Genomic DNA, 26305 nt, shown 5'->3' with positions numbered 1-26305 from the left:
GGACCTTGCTGAAGGCAGCAGCCCCTACCTTGACTTTTCCAAACAAGTCCGATCCCTCGGGGTGTTTTATTAGAATCTCTATGTTTAGTCTTTATGACCCGACCTTGTGGAAGCATGTGTTTTCTCAAGGATGCTTACCTTGCTGATTGTATCTAGAGGTTAATTTTAGTTCAAGCTGTTGTGACAGCAAAAGCCTAAGGAGGCAGGTGAACAGGGCTCTTTGCTCCTAAAGCAAAGCAGCCCCTTAGCCTCTCTTTCACAGAAACATGTGTCAGAGTAATCTGTTCATCCATGCCGGTTAGCCCTGGCTGATTGACCCTATTTCAAAGTTTGCACTCAGTTATGCCACCCTTCACTCTCCAGTGCAGAAGGCAAGCTCATAGAGTTGCTTCTCTGCATTTATTTTGTTTTGTTTTCTAGTTAGTATTCCATCTCCTCTCTGGAGTGAGAAATGCAGTGCTGCATTATTCAATATTATGAAAAGAATTCTTCCCATATTTTTGTGGTTTCATTTCTCCTCCGAGAAAAACATCAGGCCATTTCCATCACTGGCTGTGAAGATCATTCATACCATTAATGTGAACGGGTTAATCCCATGACATTGTAGCTTAGTTGCACTTTACACAAGTTCCTTTCAATCATTTTTCTATGTTCTTTTCTTAACTGACAAGAATCTATGCATAGATATAGTACTTAGAATATCTGATATATACTTTAATAAAAGATGAAATATCTTTCTTTGACCTTAATGAAAAAACTTCAATTACAAATTTCCATATTGCCAGTCTTAAAATGTAAGTTTCACTCTGATCTAGTGACTGTGATATAGGACTGAGCGCTGCAAGGAGTGGAATAGAATGCTAGTTTTATAAAAGAATAAATATATGTATGTCTTCTTACCATGTCCCTTAAAGAGGAAAGATACTTGAGATAATCTATAAGCATTTAAAAGACTTTTTTAAAGTTTAATAAAATAGGTTTAATATATTTGATATGCTATAGCCAGAGTCACCAAAATATTTCACTCTACCATTAGGCACTAAGCATTAGGCATAACATTACATTAATAATTATTTAATATCATAGTGATTACTTTGATTTCATAATGATCACATAATCTCCCCTCTAGCTAAGAAAGAATTCCAGGTTGTTAAAAGTTTGTTATTCCTGTTTATCACTTCCGATATTATGAAAATGGGAACAATACCATCTTACATTTATTTTGCTTGCTCCTCAAATATTTAATGAGCAAAATTAGGTGACAACATGATGCTAACTGGCCAAGGAGACAGTGGTAAGTCAAACAGGTATGACATCTGCCTTCATGGAGCTGACATGGTTTCAGAAAGGCACCTTTTAATTTTTGGACTTTTTATTTTTGAATAAATTTACTCACTTGCTATATGATTTTACTATACATTACCCATATATGTTATATATTACATATTAAAGACTTTAAATTTCTAACACTTGTCAAACCTATAAGTATCTTTAAAGGTTTAAACATAACTCTTTATATTTTTCCTTTCTTCCATTGTTCCCATTGTTCTTTAATGTGCTATGTTTGCCACTATAACCAATATTTTCCTGACTTTTCAGAAAATTTCTGGTTTTATTATTTCTATTATTACATATGGCTTTAACCCATTCACCTGAAATCCACCTGGTGCATTACTAAAGGTAAATAAGATCTTTATTTATAACTATAGTTTGCATACATACATTTTCACTCCAAACTTCACACCTTCACAACTTAAATAGTGTGAGATAAATTTAAAGTATTCTATTTTGGCTCTTTTAGAGCTCAGTTCCTTGCTTCTTCCTACACACACCCTTATAACGCACCAGAACAAAGAGACCATCACCAAACTTGAAAATTAAGAAAAGAAAACAGATTATTCAGTCAAAACTATTACCTTACTAAGCAATATGATCTGGGTCTGAACCTATTCTGTAATATAAAAACGTGGCACACGCCGAGTAAAGGATGTGTGTGTGCCACCCATGTCTGCACACATAAACACATCTGCTCTTAGACCTCAAGACCTACAGCCTTATGAGCTCTTAATTTCTCCCACTCTAGGATAACTTTCCTCCTCAATTCTTTTCTTTTCCTATCCAGGCCAGCCCCACGAATTCTCACCTTAGCTATATCGCACATTTCCTCAGGTCCTTGGCTTTTTGCCAAAGATGAGCAGCAAAACTCCAACCCAGGACCTTCCAGCCATCTCTCTGCCCTCCTTGAGTATCTAGTAGATACCCGGAGCTGGTGAAAATTTCACAACAGCATAGACTGAGGGCACAGAAATGTCCTTGTTATCTGGTGATATTTCCAAATCTCTTGGTCAACTCTCATTCGTGTCTGCCACCCAAACACCTCCTGGCTCACTCTCACAGATTCTCCCCTTCCTACTCCCGGATAAAGTGGGAACATTAATAAAAAGCTCCCTCAACATTCTGCATCTGTACTCCAACCCACCTCCTGCTTTCTGTCTCCATGGCAAAAGAATTCTTGAAATGTCCTCCTTGGAATTTTCCTGTTGGTTCAGACTTTCTCATTCATTTTTCCCCCCAAAATTATATTCTTCTATAGCTATAAGAATCAAGAATTTTTTTCCTTTTCTTTTTAGCCAAGTGTCTCTAAAAAAAATACTACCCATTCTCTGCAACTAGCTTGAAAAGAGACTACTGCCATACCTAGCTACTGTTTCTACAGTCACCCATGACCATCTGGTTATATTATAAACTCTACAGGTCATTTTTAGTTCTTATCTTCAGATATTGCTCATTGATCTTAAAAAAAAGACAGAAAGGAACAAAGGGAGAGAGGTAGAGAAGGAGAGTGGGAAGAAGGGAAGGAGGAAAAAGGAATTCAGTTTACACTCATAAACAGATGACACCATGTGTTTGCATTGGGGTTCAGTTATTTGGTTGTTTCATTCATTTATGCATGCATGGATGCATTCATTCATGTGTTACTTTATGCAATACACATCTACTGAGTGCCAGGCACTGGAAAGGTAACACTGAATAATAAGTAATTATTCTGACCCTCAGAGTTACCCTCTGGTGGGGAAGACAATGAAATCAATGTTATAGACAATGCAGTAAAATATATTAAATCATTGAAGAAGTGGATCAGGGAAGATTTATCATGGGTAGATAGTTTATTAATCATATCGTTCAATAAACATGTAGAGAGACTGATAGTAGTTGCCAGGTGCTAAGAAATAACTGATAGTAAGAAGACAATTTGTCTGCCCTCACAGTATAGCACTAGATACAGATAAGTTAGCAGGCAATTATGATTGCACATGATAAGATATGACTGAGTAAGTATAAGTTGCCTTTTGTATAAGCCAAGACCCTGCAGATGAATAGCATTTAATTGGTAAGAGGGAAGAAAGAGTATCGGCCCCAAAGGGACATCCTAGGGAGACTGAGAGTCAGAAGGAGAAGAGACAGGACTTCCTTCCTTCCATTTGCTTACTGCTTCTTTCACAAATGCCACTTCACCTCTGCAACAACTGCCCACAGCTTTCAGTCTCCTGGGTACTCCAGGATCAGTCTCTGCAAGGCTCCTCTCATTTTCTTCCTCGGTTCTGATCATCTCAACTTCTTCTTGTTTTCCAGAATTTTGCCTGGGTTACTTCAAGATTCCCTTTTTTGCTCATCCAGCCTTCCAACCTCTAATTTTCCTGCCTGTACCTGACTAATGCAATACTTGGCACCAGCAGTGGATCCCAGGTAACAGGAACTCTGAAACTGGTTTGATTATGTCTCTGGCCTTGAGTGCACTGCTTAGTTCCTGGCCCATGGAAAATCACTTGCCGTGATATCAAAATCAATGAAATTATCACCTGTGTCCCACTGTAATGAAGTGACTATTAAAGGACTCAAATTCCTTAGAGGACCAAATGGTGCTGGCTTTGGCCATATAATAGTAAAAAGGACTATGATGTGAGATGGCGGTTACTGAGTGTAGTAGGAACTTACAGAAAGAAAATTACACCAATACAACTCCTAGGGCAATGGAAACTAAGGAGAAAATAAACAAATGGGACTACATCAAAATAAAAGCTCTGCACAGCAAAAGAAACCATCAACAAAACAACAAGAAAGCCCACCTCATGGGAGAACATATTTGCCAATGTTATCACCAATAAGGGTTTAATCTCCAACATTTACAGGGAACTCATACAACTTAACAAAAGGAAAATAAACAATCCAATTAGAAAATGGGCAAAGAACCTAAACAGACATTTTTCAAAAGAGGACATTCAGAAAGCCAAGAGACATATGAAAACATGCTCAAAGTCACTAATCATCCAAGAGATGCAAATCAAAACAACAATGAAGTATCATCTCACACCTGCCAGACTGGCTATCATCAAAAAAATCAACAAACGACAAGTGCTGGAGGGGATGCAGAGAAAAAGGAACACTCGTGCACTGCTGGTGGGAATGCAGACTAGTGCAGCTACTGTGGAAAACAGTATGGTGTTTCCTCAAAAATTTAAAAATGGAACTGCCATTTGACCCAGTAATCCCACTTCTTGGAAATGGTATCCCAAGAAAACAGAAACACCAACCAGAAAGGATATATGCATCCCTATGTTCATAGCAGCACAATTTACCATAGCTAAGATTTGGAAACAGCCTAAATGCCCATCAGCAGATGAGTGGATTAGAAAATTGTAGTACATCGACACAGTGGAATACTATGCTGCTGTAAAAAAAAAGGAATTCTTACCATTTGCAACAGCCTGGATGGACCTGGAGAGCATTATGCTAAGTGAAATAAGCCAGTCAGTGAACGATAAATACCACATGATCTCACTCATTTGTGGAATATAAAGAACATTATAAACTGATGAACAAAAATAGATACAGAGGCAAAGAAGCATCGAACAGACTGTCAAACTACGGAGGGAAGGCAGGGGAGGGTTGTGGGGGGAGGTAAGAGATCAACCAAAGGACTTGTATGCATTCATATACGTATAACCAATGGATGCAAGACACTGGGGGTGGGGAGTGAGGGCATGTGCTGGGGGTTAGGGGAGGCCAGGGGGAGGTCAATGGGGGGGAAAAAGGAGACATATGTACTACTATTTGTATTACTTTAAACAATAAAATTAAATTTTAATAAAAGAAAATTACAAGCTGCGGCTTTGTACATGCAGCTCAGGCATAGTTGAACACCAGAAGGCTTTTATGGGAGCTCTAAAATTAATCTTCCTGAAGATCAGACCAAGTTGAGTGGTCTGATTTATAAGGACTAGCAGAAGTGATTGGCTTTCAACCAGCAGAGTACATCTATAGGGTAAACTCTTCCACTATCATCCATCACCTACTTAGCAAAGATTCTGATCATCTTGGCATCTGGTAGAATACCACATTGAGTCACCACTATGATGTCATCAAAATCAGAACTGATGAGCAGCAAGTAGCAAGTAACTTAGATGTGTTAACCAGATACATGTATTAGACCAGCAGTTGGCAAACTACAACCTACTGACCAAATCCAGCCTGCCCCTGCTTTTGAAAAGTTTTATTGAAACACAGCTATACTCACCTCCTAATGTATTATCTATTGCTGTTGTCTTGCTGCAGTGAAAGAATTGAGTAACAGAAACCGCATGGCCTGCAAAGTCTAAAACCTGTACTATCTCCCCCTTTACAGAGAAAAGTTGGCGGAACCCACCCTAGCTGGTTTGGCTCAGTAGATAGAGTGTTGGCCTGCAGACTGAAGGATCCCGGGTTCATTTCTGGTCAAGGGCACATGCCTGGGTTGCAGGCGCGATCCCCAGTAGGGGGTGTGTAGGAGGCAGCCAATCAATGATTCTCTCTCACCATTGATGTGTCTAGCTCTCTCTCCCTTCCTTTCTGAAATCAACAAAAAATATATAAAAATAATAATAAAGTAAAAATGTTTTTTTTAAAAAAAAAGTTGGCAGAACCCTATCCTAGAGTAATGGGTGGGAGCATGGTAGGAGTTGAGGACAGAGGAAAGCTGAAATCATGTCATAAAATGACTGGTTGTTAAGCTAAAAAACAATAGAACTTTACCATCAAAACTGTGGGGAATTAATAAAGAATTCTGACCAGGGGCGTGCTCTTTTCAGAAATGCTTTTTCAGTAAGATAATTTTTCATAGAACCCCTCAATTGTGCAATGCCATGCAGCTCAGACATTTCTGAAGCAAAAACAGGATCATGCCTGGTTGACTGAATGAAGAGATAAATAAATGAACGGATTCTGAAGAGTGAAGGCAACTTGAAGCAGCTTATTTCACAGATGCTCCAGTTTCTCAGATCACACAGCCAAACATATTTACTGAGCTCCCAAGTCATAGCTTGTACTATGTAAGGGTCCTGGGATAAAAGTGACTAAACTGTGTCCTCAATCCATGAGAAGTTCACAGCCTAATCGGCAGGCACACAGTAACCAATTACCAGTATACAATCACACTACCATGGATTCAATAAAATACGACTCTATATCAACTTCACCAGCGATTCTCTCTGGGTGAGTGAGGTTATCAGTGCTTCTCTCTCTCTCTCTCTCTCTCTCTCTCTCTCTCTCTCTCTCTCTCTCTCTCTCTCTCTCTCTCTCTCCCTTCTGTTTACTATTTCATTAAGACACATTTTTTCACATTTTAGCATTTCTAAATTGAGATACAATTTACGAGTAAGGGTGCCTTAGACCCCATGAAATAGATAAAATACTGTCACTGCCACACTGCCCCTCGCTCTGAGTGTAGGATGTTGGGAGTTGTTCATCTAGCATGAGATGTTGTCTAGGAAACCAGATGTGGAGTTCATTCAAGGTAAACCCGGATAGAGAATACATTTTTATGGAATAGACAATAAGAACTCATTGTAGAATTCAACACTTCTGCATGGCAATGTACTGTTAAGTTATTTGATATTTGCCACTATTAAGTAAAGGTACTAGCCAGGAGCGAGTCATCTTCCCTGGAGGGGGGCCCTTTCCTCTCAGCAGTGGAGAGGGGTCCAGGGGGGAAGGTCTTTTCTCACTAACAATGGAGCTCTTGTTGGTGGCTCCAAATACTGTAGCAGTTTTAATATCTTAGTTAAAACCTGGTAGTTGTTTTTCCCTTTTAATATAAGAAAAAACTTCTGTTAGAACTAGTGTGAGTCATACATCATAAACATTCAGTGCTGGAATTCCCATGGGTTTTGAAGGCCAACACTTTAAGCTGACATTTTTTAAAACTACATTGTAGAATGCTAGAAAACATATGTTAAGCTTTCTGGTATTAAGTCATGCTGTAGTATTTTTAAAAATACATACTATAAAGTAAACCATTCATAAATTCCAATGTGATGCCAGTATGTTAAAATCTTGATTACGTCATTTAATTCTCCTGCATAATCCTTTTTCATTGCTTTAACACAACAAGCCAAAAAAAAAAAAATATTGAGAGAAAATATGTTCAAAATCACAAACATATACACAAATTCACATGCATTTACATAACCACTTGCTTAACAGATCTGGCCTCATTAAAAACACTGAAATTTCCAATAAACCAAAATTGTCTCTAAAACATGTGAAGGTACATGAGACTCATAAAGATGATAAATGTGTACTTAAAGTATCCATAAATGCAGAGCCAGAAAAACAATAATTTCATATCTGAATTCTCCATCCGGCAAGCCATAATCTCCAGAATAATGAACAACCAGTTCAAGTAACAGGTTGCAGACTATTGATTCTAAAAGAAAATAACACGAATACTGGGCAACTTGACAATAAAAATTGGAAAGCATATTTATGGTCATCATCTTTAGTTGACATATGCAAATTTAAGAGAACTTCTTTCCTCCCTCTTCAAACATTTAAAGCACAAGAGATCCATTCAGTAGAATCCATTACAGAAAAATAAAATTAAGAAGCTAAAGTCAAGTCAAGGGGAGGAAGCATTTTACAGACTTTAATGACGGCTCCATCGCACATCAGTGACAGGTTTGCATACGTCTGTGTACTTTGGGAAGTGCTTTATGGTGTCCCAAGCCCTGCGTTGCTCCATTTATACCAGAGCACACACTGAAAGAATTTCACTGAAGTGGAATTATGGTAAAATACAAAGCTTATGTATATTCTCTCTTGTTTCTATCACCCTAAAAGCCATACTGTGGGAAATGTGCTAAATCCATTTTCTAAGCACGGGCTGGAACAAGCAATTGTTAGCATGCTCCCCCTGCGGCTCCGAGCACAGTAAGAAAAATTGTTTGATCACACTGCCCCACTCTGGTCAAAAGAGAGATTAGGTAGCCCTTAAAATGGAAGTTTTTGTAGCATGACACCCAAATTCATGTAAAATACATTTCACTAAAAGACGATGTTTTCCTAAAGAGCAAAGCATCTGAATGGTATATAATTTAGATTAAAAGCTGAAGGAAATATATCTTTTAGCCCTTTGAAACAGGAGGAACAAGCTATTAAAACTACCAGTATTTCTCCATAGAAACATCTTATTGTTAGTCCTATAAGGAAAGAAAAAAATATTATGCTGATTATGTAACGCCACTTGCTATATAAAAATGTGAATCGCGAAAGGTTGGTTTATTAAACTATTCATATTTATTCAGGTGGGAAATTTTGCATATGCTGTTAATGGCAAATACTTCACTGTAATTTTTGTAATTATTTTGTTTAAAATAAAAACAGGATATTATTAAAGCTACTGAAATTTAAATGCCAAAAAGTCAGTGATATCAAAAAGTAATTCCAGCCCAATGGATAGAGTCGGCCTGTGGACCAAATGGTCCTGGGTTCGATTCCGGTCGAGGGCACATACCTTGGTTGCAGGCTCCTCCCGGGCCAGGACCCTGATTAGGATGCGTGCGGGAGGCAACCAATCGATGTGTTTTTTTCACATCGATGTTTCTCTCTGTCTTTCCCTCTCTCTTCCACTCTCCCTAAAATCAATGGAAAGATATCCTCGGGTGAGGATTAACAACAACAAAAAAGAAAAGTAATTCCAAGAAATTCTAGGAATTTACAAATTCTTAGCCATAGTGACCGTTTACTTCAAAGTCATTTCCTCAACACAGTGGTTGACATTAATAATAGTAATAATAATAGAAGTTAACATCTCTTAACTATGTATTGTGCTAGACACTGGTCTTTGTTCTTTACATGTAATAATCATTCATACTTAGAACTGTAAATCAGGCCTTATTTTTACAGATAAGCAAACAGAGGAACAGAGAGGATCAGTAACCTGTTAAAGGTTGCAGAGCTAAGCAAATGGCAGTTCTCGGATTCAAACCCAGGCAGTCTGACAGCATCCTATCTCTCCCATTATGTTATACAGAGAGGAACTAACCATTTGCCTTCCTGTATTCAATGTATCCATTATACCCTGAAAAAAAGGTGATACCTAGTCATAGTTCTGCTTATCATCAAGATCAAATCAATAACTTCTATGTTAATTAGGTGTGCATCACTCTATTATAAAGATCAATTGATAAAGATCAATATAAGAAAATGCTATACAAAAACACACATTATCTTTACGCATGGATGGGTTTTCCTATGAGAAGTCTGAGATGATTCACAAGTGTCTCATTTTTCTGGGACACAACTAGTTGAAATTACGTCTATTTGTGTTTTTAGCATCAATTACTTAGTTTCCGTATTTTAAATTACCTGAATCTCTGTCCATAGCTTCGACTCTTGTGACGAACTCCCCTGGATTTTGGTTTTCTTTAACGGAAGCTTCATACAGGTGCTGCTTAAATACTGGTGCCTCATCATTTACGTCAAGAACAGAAATTGTCAAAGTCTGGGACGAAGAAAGTGCTGGGACGCCATCATCCAGGGCCAGCAGGGTCAGAACGTGCTGAGTTTTCATTTCATAATCCAAAGAACATGTTGTAGTTAGTAAGCCTGTTTTGAAAGTGGAGAAAAATAATATGTAATAAATATTATTCTGAAAAGTCCAGCTCACTCTAACTTATCTAACTTGCTAAAACTTCAGAAACTTTCTTTATTATATAATAAATCTGATTAGTCTGACTTTAAATTTATATATTATCTAAAATAAAATGAGAGCATTTTTCATCAGAAAAGTCACCCTAATTTAAACTATAAGGATGAATGAAAATTCAGAAATAATCTATCATAAACCATTCTTTCCCATGAAGATGATATCAAAATGATTTTTCTACCCAACATCAACCTTCATTTTTTAAAAAATATATTTTTATTGATTTCAGAGAGGAAGGGAGAGGGAGAGAGAGTTAGAAACATCAATGATAAGAATCATTGATCAGTTGATGCCCCCTACTGGGGATCGAGTCCGCAACCTGGGCTGTGCCCTTGACAGGAATCGAACCCGAGACCCCTCAGTCCACAGGCCGATGCTGTATCCACTGAGCCAAACCAGCTAGGACTGACCTTCATTATTTAAGACATCTAGGTTTTAACAGTATACATCTTCAGGTCAAATGACAATTCATGTTTAAAGTGACCAAGTAACAACAAAAAATGAGTACAGCCGCATTGCTTAATATATTTAGCCTTATTAAATAACTTATTAAAGACTTATAATCTCCTCTACTTGCTCTGTTAACTATCTTTTTTATTAACTAAAAATAGTACAGACTTTATAACTCAGACAACAAATTTTATGAATAAAACGTGTCTCCATCCGATTGCCATTGGAGCATATAACTCATGGAAGCAAAATGTTAAAAAGCCGTGCACACATATAGCTCCCATGAGTCCAACTATCACACTTTTTCTTTTAGGATTGCTGTTTGCTTCTCTAAAAACATGCTCATCCTATAAGAACTTTTCTTCAAATAATTAAAGAGGTTTACTGCTTCATTTTTATATAACAGTTTTCCAGTAATTACTTAGAGCCAAAAGCCATTGAAAAAAATCATTATAAGAAATATGAGCCCCGTGAGAGAAACGATAGCCCATCTCACATGAAAGCATTCAGCAATTATCATTTTATGTCATTGAAAAATGTGTCAACTGAAACAGCCACTGCAATTGTTCAAGATTCATGAGGCCTATATATGAGACACAGTTCTAATTTTATCCATCCTCGTTAAAAATCTGAAATAGACCTTCCTTAGCCATTGTGGAAAACATTTTAAGCATCACTGAAACAGGTCCTTGGAGACCCCAGCTCTAACAGTAATCAGTAACCAGGTCTGGACTATCTCTCTGTCAGTTGGGCTTTTAGGTGATGCTCACACATGCCTCAGAAAGAAACCATATGTACAGTATTCAATAAATATTTTGATAAAAATTTTTCAGCAGTATATAGCCAGACTATAATCATGACTTCCAAATCCTACACATTCAGTCCCATTCCAAATTATGGTCTTATTAATGGAGGGGCCAATTGGCATACATCTGAGATTTTTTTTCTAAGGCTCATGCAGAAATGACTATTTTTAGAGGTTGAGATGGTAATCCATCTCCTCAGTATCTCCTGAAAATCAGACCATGAGAAGTTCATTTCCAGTTTTATAAGAATGACACTTCACACATCACACAACATCAGAAATTTTAGTAGATGTTAATTGGCAATGTCATAATAACAAGACAAATAAAGTAGCAGTTAGTGACATTTCTACAGAGAACTTGACAGTGAATAAATGCTTCTGGGGAAAAAAATGGTACACTTGACGTGAGAAGTAAGGGTCTTATATCCAAATCAATGCAACTATTTAAAAGTACATTATTTCTATCCTGATCAGATACTCAGTTGGTTAGAGCATCGTCCTAATATGCCAAGGTTGCAGGTTTGATCCCCAGTCAGGGCACATACAAAAATCAACCGATGAATGCATAAATAAGTGAAACAACAAATCAATGTTGCTCTCTTTAAAATCTATATATATAAAAGGCTAATATGCAAAGTGTCCCCTCGGGAAACTGGGAGAATGGGAGTTCGATCTCTCGCTATGATGTGCGCTGACCACCAGGGGGTGGCATGGAACATGGTGGGCGACCAGCAGGGGCACTGAGAGAGTGAGGGAAGGAGGAGGCAGGAAGGCAGGGAGGTGGGGAACCTGATTGGCCCTGATCCCCTGATCGCCTGCCAGGCCTAGGGACCCTACCCGTGCACAAATTTCGTGCACTGGGCCTCTACTAAATAAATAAATAAATTCCAACTATTTACAAAAGCATGTTTGTATGATGTATGATCTTAAAGATAAATTTCCATACTAAAGCCTTTGAATAATGCTGTTGGTTAGTCATATTCTACCTTTTTGTACTTTTGGCACCATCTCCAACTCTGTGACTACCCACAATGGGAGCAAAGAAGTCTGCTGCTACTGTAGATTCATCTCATGAAATGTAAGCTAGTTATAAATCATAGTCAATATCAACGAACGGGCCAATTACAGTTGGTTCTCTGAATACAACCTCTGTACCTATCACATATAGAAGTTAAACACAAAATCAAGTAACATTTTTTTAAAGCCCATTCATTTGGAACCATCATCTTAACAGAGGAAACTGAAAAGGATCAACGTAAGCAAGTGGTCAGAGGCTTTAATTGACAGTGACAAATACCTGATGACTCATCTAGCATAAAGGCCATGTTTTCATTTCCTGAAAGAATGCTGTATGTTACTCTTCCATTCCTTCCTTCATCTGGATCGTGAGCAGTTACGTGGTGCACCAAGGAGCCCACAGTGGCATCCTCTTTGACATGAGCGATGGGGAAAGACATAAAAGTGGGGCTGTGGTCATTTACATCCAAAATCACTACCTTGGCCATCAGCGACCTCAGTCGCCGGTCTGTCACATTCACAGCCTGATCGGATGCAGTCACTGTCAGGACAACGGTAGGAACTCTCTCTCTGTCGAGGGGGGATGCAGTGACCAATGTGCCAAACGAGGGGTGGATGAGAAATGGACTGATTCCAGGGTGGTGGGATTCAATGAAGTATTGTATTCTACTGTTCAAAAAACTGCCATCTCCATCTTTGGCATTGAAGACGTGTACCAGAGTTCCTACAGGGACATTCTCTTCTACGCTTATCACAATGAACTCTTCTTGGAAAGATGGGGAATGGTCATTCTGGTCTTCCACATCAATGCTAAGGAAGACTGTGCTATGCAAGGGAGGAGTTTTGCTGTGATCTTTAGTAACCACCCTGAAAAGATAATGTGATGTCATTTCATAATCAAGTTCCTTAGAAAGGAACAAGTCCCCCGTTGAGCTGTCGATTTCAAAGGGGCCATCCTTATCATCTGCAGCGATACTAAAATGTAGCTTTCCATTCTGGTGTTGTTGAAAGTGATCAGGTGACTTTATCAAGCTCATTATTTTTGCAGGCTTCAAGTTTTCTGGTATAACTAAATGTCTAATATTCTGAGAAATGGCAGCTCTCCCTTTGGATAGTGGTATCACCTGAAATAAGAATTAAAAGGAGCTATTAATCTGGAGTATTTTTTTAAACAGTTGAATCAGTATATGTGATGATGTTACTTTGGAAACTAATCCCTTCTATCCGTGTGAAATACGTATGGTAATTGGTGGCATTATTTTTTATTACATAACTAGAGGCCCGATGCAAGAAATTCATGCAAGAGTAGGCCTTCCTTCCCCTGGCACTGGCTTTCCTCTGGCACCCGGGACCGGGGCTTTACTCTGGCCGCCAGCAGGCAGCCAGGACCCGGGCTTCCCTCTGGCCCCGGCTTCATCCGGAAGGATGTTGGAATGACATCTGGAATGATGTCCAGTCTAATTATTATAGATTCCAGTATGCCTCTGATGATTGAAAATTGCATAATATCTAGGAGATGAGAAAGTACATTTCCACTTCCCATTTGTTCTAATTGGGAAATGATATATTGGTTCTAATGTGAGGCTATGCTATATTTTGATAAGCTGAACTATAGTCTTGTGATTCTTCAATGAGAATGTGGAATATGTAGTTCTCCAAATTACTTTAAATGCTAGAGACCAATATATACATAATGACAACATCTGTGTACATTTATGTATCATGTGTCTTTGTTTATCTAAAACCAGAGACTTGAGGAATTTTGACATAGAATTTTCTCCTAAATATATATCTGCAATCAATAAAGAATTATTTGGGGTATATTTCTTATTTTTTATACATACCAGTATCAATATTACAGATTATCATGTGCATGAGCAAAGAAAAATAGCCATGCACAGTTATCTTATCTTTGACTCAGTGATGTAATTTTTTCCTACTAAGAAGACTTCCCACAACTTGTTTTCACATTCTGATTAAAGTAAAGCCTTAGAATATGGATCCCAAGTGACTTTTCTAAATTTAAAAATTACAAAAAACAATGTGATTTATTATTTGGCCATTTGTTTACATATAAGTTACTTCTGCAAATTTACCAAGTCTTTGCAATTAGAAAAAAGTAAAGACATTTTTTGTTTATTAAAATAAAGCAACATTAATGCCTGTACAAGATGAAGGTACATATCTTGTCAGGAACTGTGCAAAGTTCAAATAAAAAGTTATTTGAGGCTAGTAATTTCTCTAGTGATAATAAAAAGGCACACATACATCTGCAGTGCTCTCTAAAAGCAGTATTCATATATTGAATGTATCTTCACTCTATAAAGTTGTACAAAAATCAAACGGACCCTTAAAACACCCTTCTACATGTTATGACGATGACAGAACATTACCTGAATGTTAATAACTGCCTGTCCTTGAAGGGGAGGCACTCCCTGGTCACTGGCAACTACAGTCATCCTGTAGGAGGGTCTATAATCATACAAAAGCACTGTGGTTGTTCTTATCTCACCACTGTTGGCATCAATCTTGAAGTGATCAGATCTATCTTCTATACATGCACAAAAATTAGGAAATTAATGTTAACTGACAATGCAGAAATCAGAATTAACTAATCCAAATACATCTGTGATTGAGCATTTGGAAGATGCATTTGCCTTAAGCTCTGTGAGAAAATGAACGTAAAAAAATAGCACTAAAAACATACAGAGGAAACAGGACATTTTCTAGGGGTGATTTACTTTAACTGTAAGAATATTTAGTCTTCATAGAGGTTCATGGATCTTATTATTCAAATCATATTTCTTTATATTAATACCACTTGTTATCCACTAATTGCTACTTTCCTTTCAATAAAAATTGATTTGCACATCACATTTATTGAAAATTATTCATGTAAGGTGGATGATTGGTCGGTTGGTTTCTATTTAGGGCACAAAAAAACTACTATAACTTTTCACTAAACTTTTCTATTATTTTTTGAATATAAAGGTGATTCTAGGCCAGTGATGGCGAACCTTTTGAGCTCGGCGGGTCAGCATTTTGAAAAACCCTAACTTAACCCTGGTGCCGTGTCACATATAGAAATTTTTTTATATTCGCAACCATAGTAAAACAAAGACTTATATTTTTGATATTTATTTTATATATTTAAATGCCATTTAACAAAGAAAAATCAACCAAAAAAATGAGTTCGCGTGTCACCTCTGACACGCGTGTCATGGGTTCGCCATCACTGTTCTAGACCATAACAAATGTATTTTGTTTGTAATTTGGTGTTATTTTCAATGTTAATTATGTCCACAGAAGGAGATAGATAGTCGACAAATGAAAGAGGAAATTCTAAACGCTCATAATCCTCTATGGGTAGTGACATTTACCTGAAGATACTGAATATATAACTTCTGCATTGTTTCCTTCATCAAAATCCTTTGCAAACACAGTTGTCACCAACATATTTACTGGCTGACCTTCCAAAACCTGTCAATAAAACAAACGGCTTACAAATTTCTCAGTAAATTTTTTAAATAAAAAGCAATGACCTTTAAGTGAAAGCACACACTACTACTAAGCATTTAAAAAACTATTTTAAAATCCACATATAATTTTAGTGTCTACCATATAAAAATTATATGGGTGTAAACCCATGAAAAGAATCCACGTTACAATTTAAATATTTTACTCAATTTAAACAAGTTATCTACAGCCTTTCAACTAATTCTGAGGAGGGCGGAAAAGGAAATCAAAATAACTAAACAATCTTGGATTTTAAGTGTATTTTAAGGATTCTAGCATCTTTTCATTCATCACCTTCTCAGGACGTTTTTTAAAAGGTTGTTGTTAAGGTCGAAAACATGCTAAAGATAAACATAAATCTTTATTTCAGGAAACATACCTCACACAGGAGAGATAATTAACAGAAACTTTCCTAGACTATTGAAATCAACATGTGGAGTTGAACTCCATATTTAAAAGTCTTACTGTGCAAGGAAACCACAGGATATTCTAATGGCATGACTAAAATCATAATGACAAAACATTTAGCTTTGGTAAAATTTTCTTTAAATAAGGACTTGGAAGATGAGTTTAAACTTATTAGCTTCCTAAATACCCTATGCATATCTGAGCACAATTTGAATGTCCAATTTAATTATTTGGGAGTTACTGCTTCCAAACTTTTTATTCATACAACCTATTCATTTCTTTAAAAAATCTGAGTACCTCCAAGATACACTTATTAATTAATTGTGTGTGTAAACTAATATGCTAATTTATTATGTACATTGTAAAATATACAAAAACATAGGAATAAAAAAAGATGAGATAATATAACTATAATTAGAAGTTCTTGCATGTGCCCCCAATAGATCAGCTTTTATAATCTCTGGATATGTGTCTCTCCACTTTAGAGCTACAGATTATTCCCCTATCTCTAATGAACCATCTTAGACATGTGTATCAGTCACTCATAAGGAGCTCTGCACAAAGAGATGCATGCAAGTTACAAGAAAAACAATCCTTGTCTGAGCATTGCTGATAATGGGGAATCATTGTTTGTATACAAAAGGCAGAACTACATTAATCCTAAAACAACTGGATATGAGATCTCAAATTGCACATACAACCATTTTATTTTTTGATGAGTGTTTTTTTTTTTTTTTTGGACATATGCACAATTTCTAGGTCTTCTAGAAAAGAATGCATTGCCATACCATGACTGATTTGATAAATTCATGCTTTTTGCCACAAGATGGTGCTCAAATAACTAAGAATACTACAAGTCCATTGCAAGGCTATTTCAACCCCACAAACCTTGATGTGTAATTCTTTTCCAGGGAGACACTGTGGGAAATACGGCCTGTTATCATTGATGTCAGTAACTGTGACATAAACCACCATGCTGGCGTTTCGTGGCGGGGAGCCATGGTCGGTCACTAGAACAGTCACCTGATGGTGCACCTGATGCTCGTGATCCAACGCCACCCAACTGATCAGTTCGCCTGAGGGGCACAGAGGACAAAAGAGGGTGACACTGTGCACTAGAATGCTGGCATTGTGAACCACTTCCAAAATAACCTGTGGAAAGGAAAAGCAAACATTATAGAGCTCTGAGTAAAAGCCCAACTTCTAAGACCATGTATGTGAGTAGGTTGATTCTCCTGTTGAAAGGATTTTCTGAAGTTTTTCCCAAAAATGCCACTTTACGGTTGCCATTTCTTGTATTTCTATGAATTCAATTTGAACTAAAACTTGAATTCATAGAAACCAATGATAAAATACTCCTTGGCACCTTAGTAATACCGCAGAAGACTTTAAACGGCAGCCTGTCCCTCTCCCCCTTGCCATGCAGAATAAAGGAGAGAAGCACTTCAGCTCAGCTTAGGCATCACGAGCTCTGAGTCTGGGTTCCAGTTTCTCCATCTCTCGGAGCCTACTTCCTTAGGGCTGTCAGAAACACGCAATCATAAAGTTAACATGGTTGTGTAGGCTGTAAATCATTATACACATGGCAGTGGTTATCATCACTTTAAAATAATGGGAACTATCTCCATGAGAATCAAATAGATTCCTCAGGCTACGGTTTTTCTTTTACATATGCAATTAGTTATTTATCGTTATCTCACAAAACATATGCGTAGCGATGGAAAGTGACTTCCCAAATAACTCTTAATGTTTACAAGCCTTATTTCACATGTTCTTGTTTAGAACCTACTCACTCCTAGTCAATGTCCCTCACCTTTCAGCCGTGGAGACTCCGGCATAAAGTTGAAACTGCCTCTACCTCTTGTCAAAGGCCATTTGAGGCCAAGTGCGCTCTCTGGTAGTCTGTCCTCTGCTGCAGAGTTCTGCCAGGCAGTGACTAACTCACTATTTATGAAAATACCTATTTGTGAGAAAGTAAACGAAGCAACTACTGCCTAACATTGCTATTTCTAAGATTTTTTAATTTGCCCTCTTTGTCCAAATAAAATGATGTGTAAAACAAAGCAAGAAGTTGAAATGAGACACAAAAAAAGAAAATTCATATTTGGGTATGTTGGATTGGTGAACTTAATTGCAGCGCTTACTATATAAATTATATAAGCTGCCCCCAAAAATGTATACACACTTTAACAGCTGATAGCTCAATTTTGAAAATGAAATGTATTTTAATAAACACTGCCTTTATAATTATTCAAAGTGTGTGTATACATTTTTAGGGACACCTATATTTATATAGTATTTACAATAAGTATGATTTTTAACAAAAATTACACACACATAAAACTGTTTTTTAAAATCGTCACCTGAGAATTTGTTTATTGATTTTGAGAGAAAGAGAGAGAGAGAAAGAGAGAAAGTCATTGATCGGTTGCCTCTGGTATGTGCCCCAACTGGGGATTGAGCCTCCAACCTAGGTATGTGCCCTGCAGAGGAGAACCAGCTTGGAGTGAACGGGAGCTTGCAGGCTTCTTGGAGAGCGCTGTGCCCTGGTGAGTGCTCCACCTGCTAGAAGAAAGGGAATCTTTTCCTAATTCACACAATAGGGATCTTTGGAATAAAGTTAACCAGAACTGAATTCAAATTCCATACATTACAGGGCATGGGGCCTCATTTACACGGGCTACGTTATACATGGTGTCTCCAGGAATTGTACCAAGTGGTGACCTCCTCTCATATCTTTCTGGCTCTGTGACCTTGGGCAAGTTACTTGAGCTATCCGAAGTCTAAGTTCCCCAGCTATAGAGTTGTAGCATAAACATATTTTGTGTGTAGATGGTTTCAGAGATTAAATAAAGTCCCTGTAAATTTATACAATATAAATTTTATTTCTAATGATTCATACTTTAAAATTTTAAATTGTATAAATTGTAAAAATTTAATTAATTTCATAATTAAAACTTGAAAAAAATCACTGTAAATATCTTTCTTTCCCTATGGTTCCCTTATCAAAATGAGAATGGGAAAATATATCAATAGAGTGGTATTGAAATCTTGGATTGATTTCTAGTTTTCATCAATGGCATTCATATTTTATAAAATGTTATTTAACTTTTTAGGACTATACAAATGAAAAAAGAAGATTGGTAAAAAATTAGACTTTATAAAAGGCTTTATTCAACCCAGTGCTGATTGTATCTCTAATTTAGAATAAAAGCCATATATTAGTAATTCTAGAGGCCCGGTGCACAAAAATCATGCGCGGGTACAGTCTCTAGGACTGGCCTGCGATCAGGGCCATCTTCCCCAGCTGCCCACAGCTGGCCTTGCCCCCTGCCACCACCCACCCCCAGTTCCCCGTTCGCCATCGGGTGATTGGTGTCTGACGGCGGGGGGGGGGGGGGGGGGAAGGGACCAAGAGGTGGTCAGTGTGCCTCATAGTGATTGGTCCAGCAGTCAATCTGATCGTTCTGCCATTAGGGTCAATTTGCATATTACTCTTTTATTATATAGGATGTGGGTGAGAGGCATGAGAAGTATGAATCATTAGAAATAAAATCACAGTACTGTAATCAATAAGGTATACACTAAAGACTATAACTTTAATTATATGTTTGCACTAATGTGGTAACTAAAAGGTTAGGGTTTTGTCAATTCCAATTTTAAAGCAATAAGGGGAAGCTACAAAATGCTACCTGTATGAGGATTCATCTTGAAGAATTTTCCGTCAGACAGAAGGAAATATGACAGCTGTCCGTTCTTTCCCGAGTCTCTGTCAATTGCGGTAATTTTGCCTATTACCCCTTGGGGCAGGGGGCTCTCCTCCACTTTCAAAAACAACACATCATGCAAGAAGGTAGGGGAATTGTCATTCTCATCCAGGACATGAACAATTACTGAAGTGCTCACATTTTGGGACAATCTGTCCTCCGGGATCCAGGCAAACACTCTTAAATGATATGTTTGGGTGGATTCATAGTCAAGCTGTCGCCGCAGATAAAGCCAACCTGTGTAAGGGTGAACAGCGAACACGGCAGCGTCTGTGCCGGGTTCCAGCGAGTAAAGAAGCTGGGAGGTTTTGTGCTGTGGGCCAAGCGGGTAGGCCTGTACCTGCAGTATTTGGGTCATCAGTGAGAGAGACTCACTAACTTCGACTTGGTAGACCAAATTTCCAAAAATCAAGGATGGGCTCGATTCTTGTTTCTCGATAACTATTGTCAGCAGGAACAAGGATGCTAGAGGAGGAACACCGAGGTCCTGGGCCATGAGAGTGAGCGTGTGCTTCTGGGCCACAGCAGCGCCCAGGCTGGCATTGAGGTACACCACGCCCAGCCCCGAGTCAATGGAAAAGATGCCTGTATTCTGGCTTGCAATGGAGTATCGGACGAATCCATTCCAACCGCTGTCCCTGTCTTCTGCGCGTGCGCGGTACAGGGCTGTGCCGGGCAGTGTGATCGGCGGCACTTTGACCTCGTCCGAGGCTTGGGGAAACACTGGGTGGTTGTCGTTGACATCGATTACAGTTATGTTGACCTCCGTGCTGCCGCAGGCGGGGGAGCTGCCAAGCTGCGCCTGGACCGTGAGCACCACCAAGGGCTGCGTTTCGTGATCCAGAGGCTTCCGGGTTCGAATGGTGCCCAGCCACGGGTGGACAGAGAACGTTCCATGCAGATCGCCAGAGGAGATCCTGTAAAAAATTGGCTCTGAGGAATCTGAATCAAAAAGGGAAACAAAAAAAGAAGGAATAAAAAATAAAGCAATCCCTGTATGCCCAAAGAATGTACCTGTGGAAACACTGAAATCTGAACATATTAATGTTCATCTACAGAGAATTCTATGCAACGTCTTACATCTTCCTCAGCTCTCCAAAGTCTGTTGAAAAGTGAACATATGGTTTAAGATGCTTTAGTGGATAATGCTAGTGTCCAATGGACACAAAGCAAGGCACAGGCTCACTATCGGTCATCATTCCTCTTGCATGAGTTAAAAGGAGAAGACATTCAGAAAATTATTTGAATGCCTTTTAAATATATTTGAGGGAGCCAAGTTAAGTTTATGTTGATATTTTTCTATAATATCTACCTATGAACGGCAAATATCCTCCACAAAAGTTGAGGGAAGGGACAGAGGAAGGGAAAGGAGGGAGCTAGGAGCAGGGGAGGGCAAGGCCTGTGAACAAATAATTCTTTTCTAGGAATTTCTCCTACAGAGAAACTTCTACAAGTCTCACAAGGACATTGCTTGAGTACTATGCAGACTAGCAAAATACTGTAAATCATTCAAATTGATAGCGACAGAGAAATGTTTCATAAAACCATTCAAACTTTGTATCATGAGGCAAAATGATATACAGTTACCTGTAAAGTTGTGCAGTAAAGAGTAGGAAAAAATATATACAGTAGAAAAAATACATAGAAATTATACAGTAGAAAAAAAGATAGTTTTAAGACAACAAAGATATTAGGATACATTTTTGTAAAAAATGTTGGAAGCATGTGTGTATGTGTGTGTGTGTTGGGCAGTGGGATATGGAGATGTATGTTGTTTACATTGAGTTTTTTTTGTTTAAAACTTTCTTTTAAAAGTACCTATTGCTTTTCTGATTAGAAAAAAATTGTAGGATAGAAATAATGTTGAAGAACAATGAGCAAGACACAGATTGTGTGGTCTCCACTCTTCTTGCATGGAGAGAAGAGAAGATTTAATGTAAGACTGTACAGCCTAAGAAAACACAGGAAATGCACCAACAATCAATTTCAATGCAGGATAAGAAGTACTTACTCAAGGACTCTTTTGCTTTCACTATTCCGACAGGACTGTCTTCGGGTACATCTTCATAAACTGAGAAAGTGTACTTAGGCCTTTCAAACTCAGCAGGTGCCAGAGTTGTCTGAAGAATGTGTATAGTGACATCGGCATTAACGACAGATGTGAGCCCGCCACCATCTCGAGCACAAACCATCAACAGAAGTGTAGTAGATTCCAAATGACCAAGAGTTGATGCTAAGTAAATAATTCCTGGGGAAGGGAAAGAAAGAATTAAGACACAGATAACGTGCAATAAATACTGATGAGCAATCGAACATCTGATCTGTTGATTCTTCTGTGAGGGTTCATTTTATACCAACTTGATTGGGCCATGGAGTGACCAGGTATTTGGTCAAACATTATTCTGTGTGTCTGTGTAAGAGTGTTTCTAGGTAGATATAGATATAAATGTAGATATAGATACAGATATAGAGCTCCAATTGGTTTCATTTCTCTGGAGAACCCAAATATATCTACTTTCCAAACAAAGACTTAAGTATATTTGCAAAATGATGCTCCAAAATCTGACAAGTAAGTAAATAACATTTTCTTAGAGTTTAAATACTGGGCATCTTGAAACTAAGTCAATTCAACAGAGAAACATAAATGGTGTTGCATCTGTTAGGCCCGAATACCGTATCACTCACCCAGATGTAATGTCAATAAAGTCAATTAGTAAAAAATGACAGAGATGAGCCTAAAACAACACACTTCAACGTTACATGTCAATGTCGAAGCATTACACCAATGTTAACTACTATAAAGAGTGCTTAGCTTAGAATCTTGCATATATAGTAGTCATTCAGAGAATGAATTTATTGGAGGGAGGGTCAGGAGTCCCATTTCTCATAGGGAAGTGCCTTGTTAAGAAAGAAAAGTTTTCCAGTCCTGCCCCAGTGGCACAGTTGGTTGGAGCATCATCCCATATACTGACTGGGTTCAATTCCCAGTCAGGGTGCATGCAGTAGTCAACCAACCAATGTTTCTCTCTCTCTCCCTCTCCCTCCCTCCCGCCCTTCCTCTCTCTAAGATCAATAAAATAATATTTAAAACTTAAAAAACTGTTTTCCAAGCCTTTTAAAACAGTGCCTGACCATGCAAGGTAAATTCTTCCAATCTCAGTTTTTCACTAGGTTTTGAAAAGAAAATGCTCATTATCTTATTTCTCCACGTCGCATTTTATAGCACTCTTAGAGGTAAGGCCTTCACACTAGGTGTCTGCATTAATGTATTTTAAACACACACACACACATATACACATATATTTGTATATATGTATATATGCACATATCTTTACACATGTGTGTGCTGTGTGAATATATATATATAGAGCGAAATATACAAACATATATACAATTGCTGATCTACCCCAAATTCTTCTGTAATAATGAGATAGTCAATACTATATGAACAAGAAACCAATTCATCAATTGCCAAGCCAAGAATTTAATTTAACATGGTATAGACTGGGAAGACACTTGGGCAAGAGAAGCACATTTTCCAGAGGAACCCCCTTTCATCCCCAGGGTTCAAAGAATTCTCTCAGATAAAGGTGCAAGCCCACAGTTAATAAAAATCACAGAACACCTGAGGAAATATGTTAACATGAATGAGACCGAATATCAATAGCAGACTATGATTGGGAAGGAATTCAGAAAACATAAATGGACAAAGTGCTCTACTTAAAAGACAAAATTTATTGGAATGAATTTCAAGATAAATCCAAACATATATTTATGAGAAACACACCTGCAAGAAGAGGATACAGACAGATGCAAGTGAAAGATAGGCAATTAGATGTTAACACCAACCTCATGCTCCTTAACTTCTACAATCTATCTGACACATGATATCCTCTTGCTTTTGAACTTTTTCTTTGGTTATATGATAGTTTTTTGTTTTGTTTTGTTTTTGCTTTTCTAAAAATTCCTGGGATTTCTATCTCCTCCTCAAACTTCCTCCTCCTTACACTTCCAAGCATTTCTCTATTCTAAGCATTTCTTTGTTCTATTCACTGGAGGGTCTCAAAGGGTGTTTCCTGACCACCTGCATCCAATCACCATGGATACTTGTAAACTCAAAATTTTCAGGTTCTTATGCAGATATTCTGATTTCTAGATGTGGGAAGGATCCAGGGATTATTTTTTAAAGGCTTCACCAGTAATTTTTATTTACTCTAAAGTTTAAAAACCACTTCTGTATACTCTTGCCTTCAAAATATTTATATGTTCTCCAATAGTTACTTTATCCTAGTATCTCCCATGTCTTCCCACCTGAATTATAGTTCTATGCCTCTTTCTAGGTGGCAATTCTTCTGGGGTATTTATCAGTTTGACATCAGTTGGACCATCAATCATCTTAGTTAAAATTAAGAAACTGTGTGTGACTCATCATCTTTCATTATAAACCAGTCACCATTCTTGTATTATTTTCCTCTTTAAATATCCTCAATTAGTTCCTTCCTCTGTTTTTATTACTATCTCCTTAGTATAAACTTCATAACTTTATCCCTAGATTATAATAATATATTAATATATAGTCTCTGTTAATTAATTTATATTTCCTGTTCAACTTTTCTAGTCCTATAATTCACCTAGTACAGTGCTGCCAGAGTAATTTTCCTTAAATGTCATGTTCACCATAATGTGCTAGTGTTCAAAACCCTATGTCATTCCTCATTTCCTGTAATAATTAAGTTTAAGCTTCTCTGTCATGCTTTTAAGTTCCTTCATAAGCCACCCCACTTAATGTAGCTTCATCATTATGTAGCACATTTCTCCACTTCAGACATGATCATCTCTGGCTGTCATAAATATGGATAACAAGTATGATACAAAGCAAAGCTCATAGAATGCAATCATAGAGAAACTATTTTTCTCTTTTATTGAAATTTATATTTTTTGTGCAAATAGTTGTTCCCCTCCCCCTAAGTCAAAATTCAGGAAGCTCCTACAATTTCCATAATCACTATCAACCAATTAAAATTCTTTTTGTTACTTTAAGTCACAAAACAGTCTCAATTTAGTAATTTGGATATAAAGGTACTGGTTTTCCAGTACCTCCTTCGGCAATCCTTCATAAAGTGAGACCTGAAGGATGACTTAGGTCATTAACTAGGCAAAGATGTAAAATGGGAAGAGGAGAGGAGAGGAAACAATCAACTGATCTCAGCAGAAGAAAAATAATGTAACGTACTTGCAGAAGGAAGATGGCATAAAAAAGGAGGAAGAGGAGGAAGAAGAGGGAGAAAGAGGAGGAGGAGAAGAAGTTGGTATAAGGAAGGGGCACAAAGATTAAAGGAAGGAGTTGTTGGAGATAAGGACACACAGGAAAGCAGGCAGATCCTGAAGGGCCTGGTTTGACCATAACAAGGATTTGGTCTTCAGCCAAAGATCCATAGGAAGTCATTAAAGATTTAGGCAGGGGAGAGAAATGGCCAAATCTGTCTTTTTATACTTAAACACTGTTCATTTAATGCCTATATATACATTTTACTAGGCTTCTTCCGAGCCAATGGTTACTTTAGTTGGCCTTTAAAGTCAATGTTGTATAGTAAAACGATTCCTACTAGAGACCAGGAAGGAACCAGTGAGTTTCTTTGAACATTACCACTTAGAAGAGGGAAGTATTAAGGTTAAGCTTGTCCTTACATATGCTGAATATTTCAAAACATTCACTTTTTCTTACATTTGAATATAAAGAGTAAGCTAGAAAACTTATTTACTTGAATCCAACATTCTTAAACTGAGCTGTCTGTTAAAGTTGAGGAGCCAGAAAATGAAGCTCTATAATATATATTACATATAAATGTGCATAATATATATAATAATGAAGTAGTAAATAAAAGAAATAGTTCTCTGCCTATATATTTTGTCAGCTTTAAGTTTATGACACTATATTTTAATACTTCAAAGTACAGTGATTAATTGGCTCTCATTTTTTTCATTAGTCATCCATTCAGGGAACCAACGTTAACTTTAAAACAGACACAGATTCATATACAGATCACTGATTATTTTATGTTTTAATTACTGGGTGTGTGGGTTTATGCATACTAATTTTAATGTGCAATAATGTTTGGCTATTATCTTTAGTTTGTCACTTTTTATTTAAAAGAGGAAACTGCTGGAATAAATTTATTTTAATTGATTGACTAATAAAAGCACTTAAATACAAAGGTCCTCTTAATTAAATTTAATATACAGTATATATAAAATCATGTTCTACTAATTAAGCAATACTTACTTTCATAATCAAACCTCCCACAAAAGATGGGATGTTCT

At 37.5% G+C, this 26305-nt stretch overlaps 1 protein-coding gene across 1 annotated transcript in view; it reads right to left on the bottom strand.

The window, feature by feature from the left end:
- Positions 1–26305, bottom strand: part of DCHS2 (dachsous cadherin-related 2) — a 191308-nt gene that overhangs the window by 42616 nt on the left and 122387 nt on the right. Inside the window, exons 4-10 of the mRNA XM_059697793.1 lie at positions 21996–22232; positions 19910–20926; positions 17106–17293; positions 15674–15773; positions 14687–14844; positions 12574–13417; positions 9682–9921 (exon numbers count right to left, since the gene is read on the bottom strand). Of these exons, the coding sequence (XP_059553776.1) occupies positions 9682–9921; positions 12574–13417; positions 14687–14844; positions 15674–15773; positions 17106–17293; positions 19910–20926; positions 21996–22232 (2784 nt within the window). The remainder of the gene's footprint in view (positions 1–9681; positions 9922–12573; positions 13418–14686; positions 14845–15673; positions 15774–17105; positions 17294–19909; positions 20927–21995; positions 22233–26305) is intronic.

This window comes from Myotis daubentonii, chromosome 5 (assembly GCF_963259705.1).
Source record: "Myotis daubentonii chromosome 5, mMyoDau2.1, whole genome shotgun sequence".
In the NCBI taxonomy this organism is placed as follows: Eukaryota; Metazoa; Chordata; class Mammalia; order Chiroptera; family Vespertilionidae; genus Myotis; species Myotis daubentonii.
The sequence above is the reverse complement of the archived record's forward strand: the minus strand, read 5'-3'. Positions and strand labels throughout refer to the sequence as shown.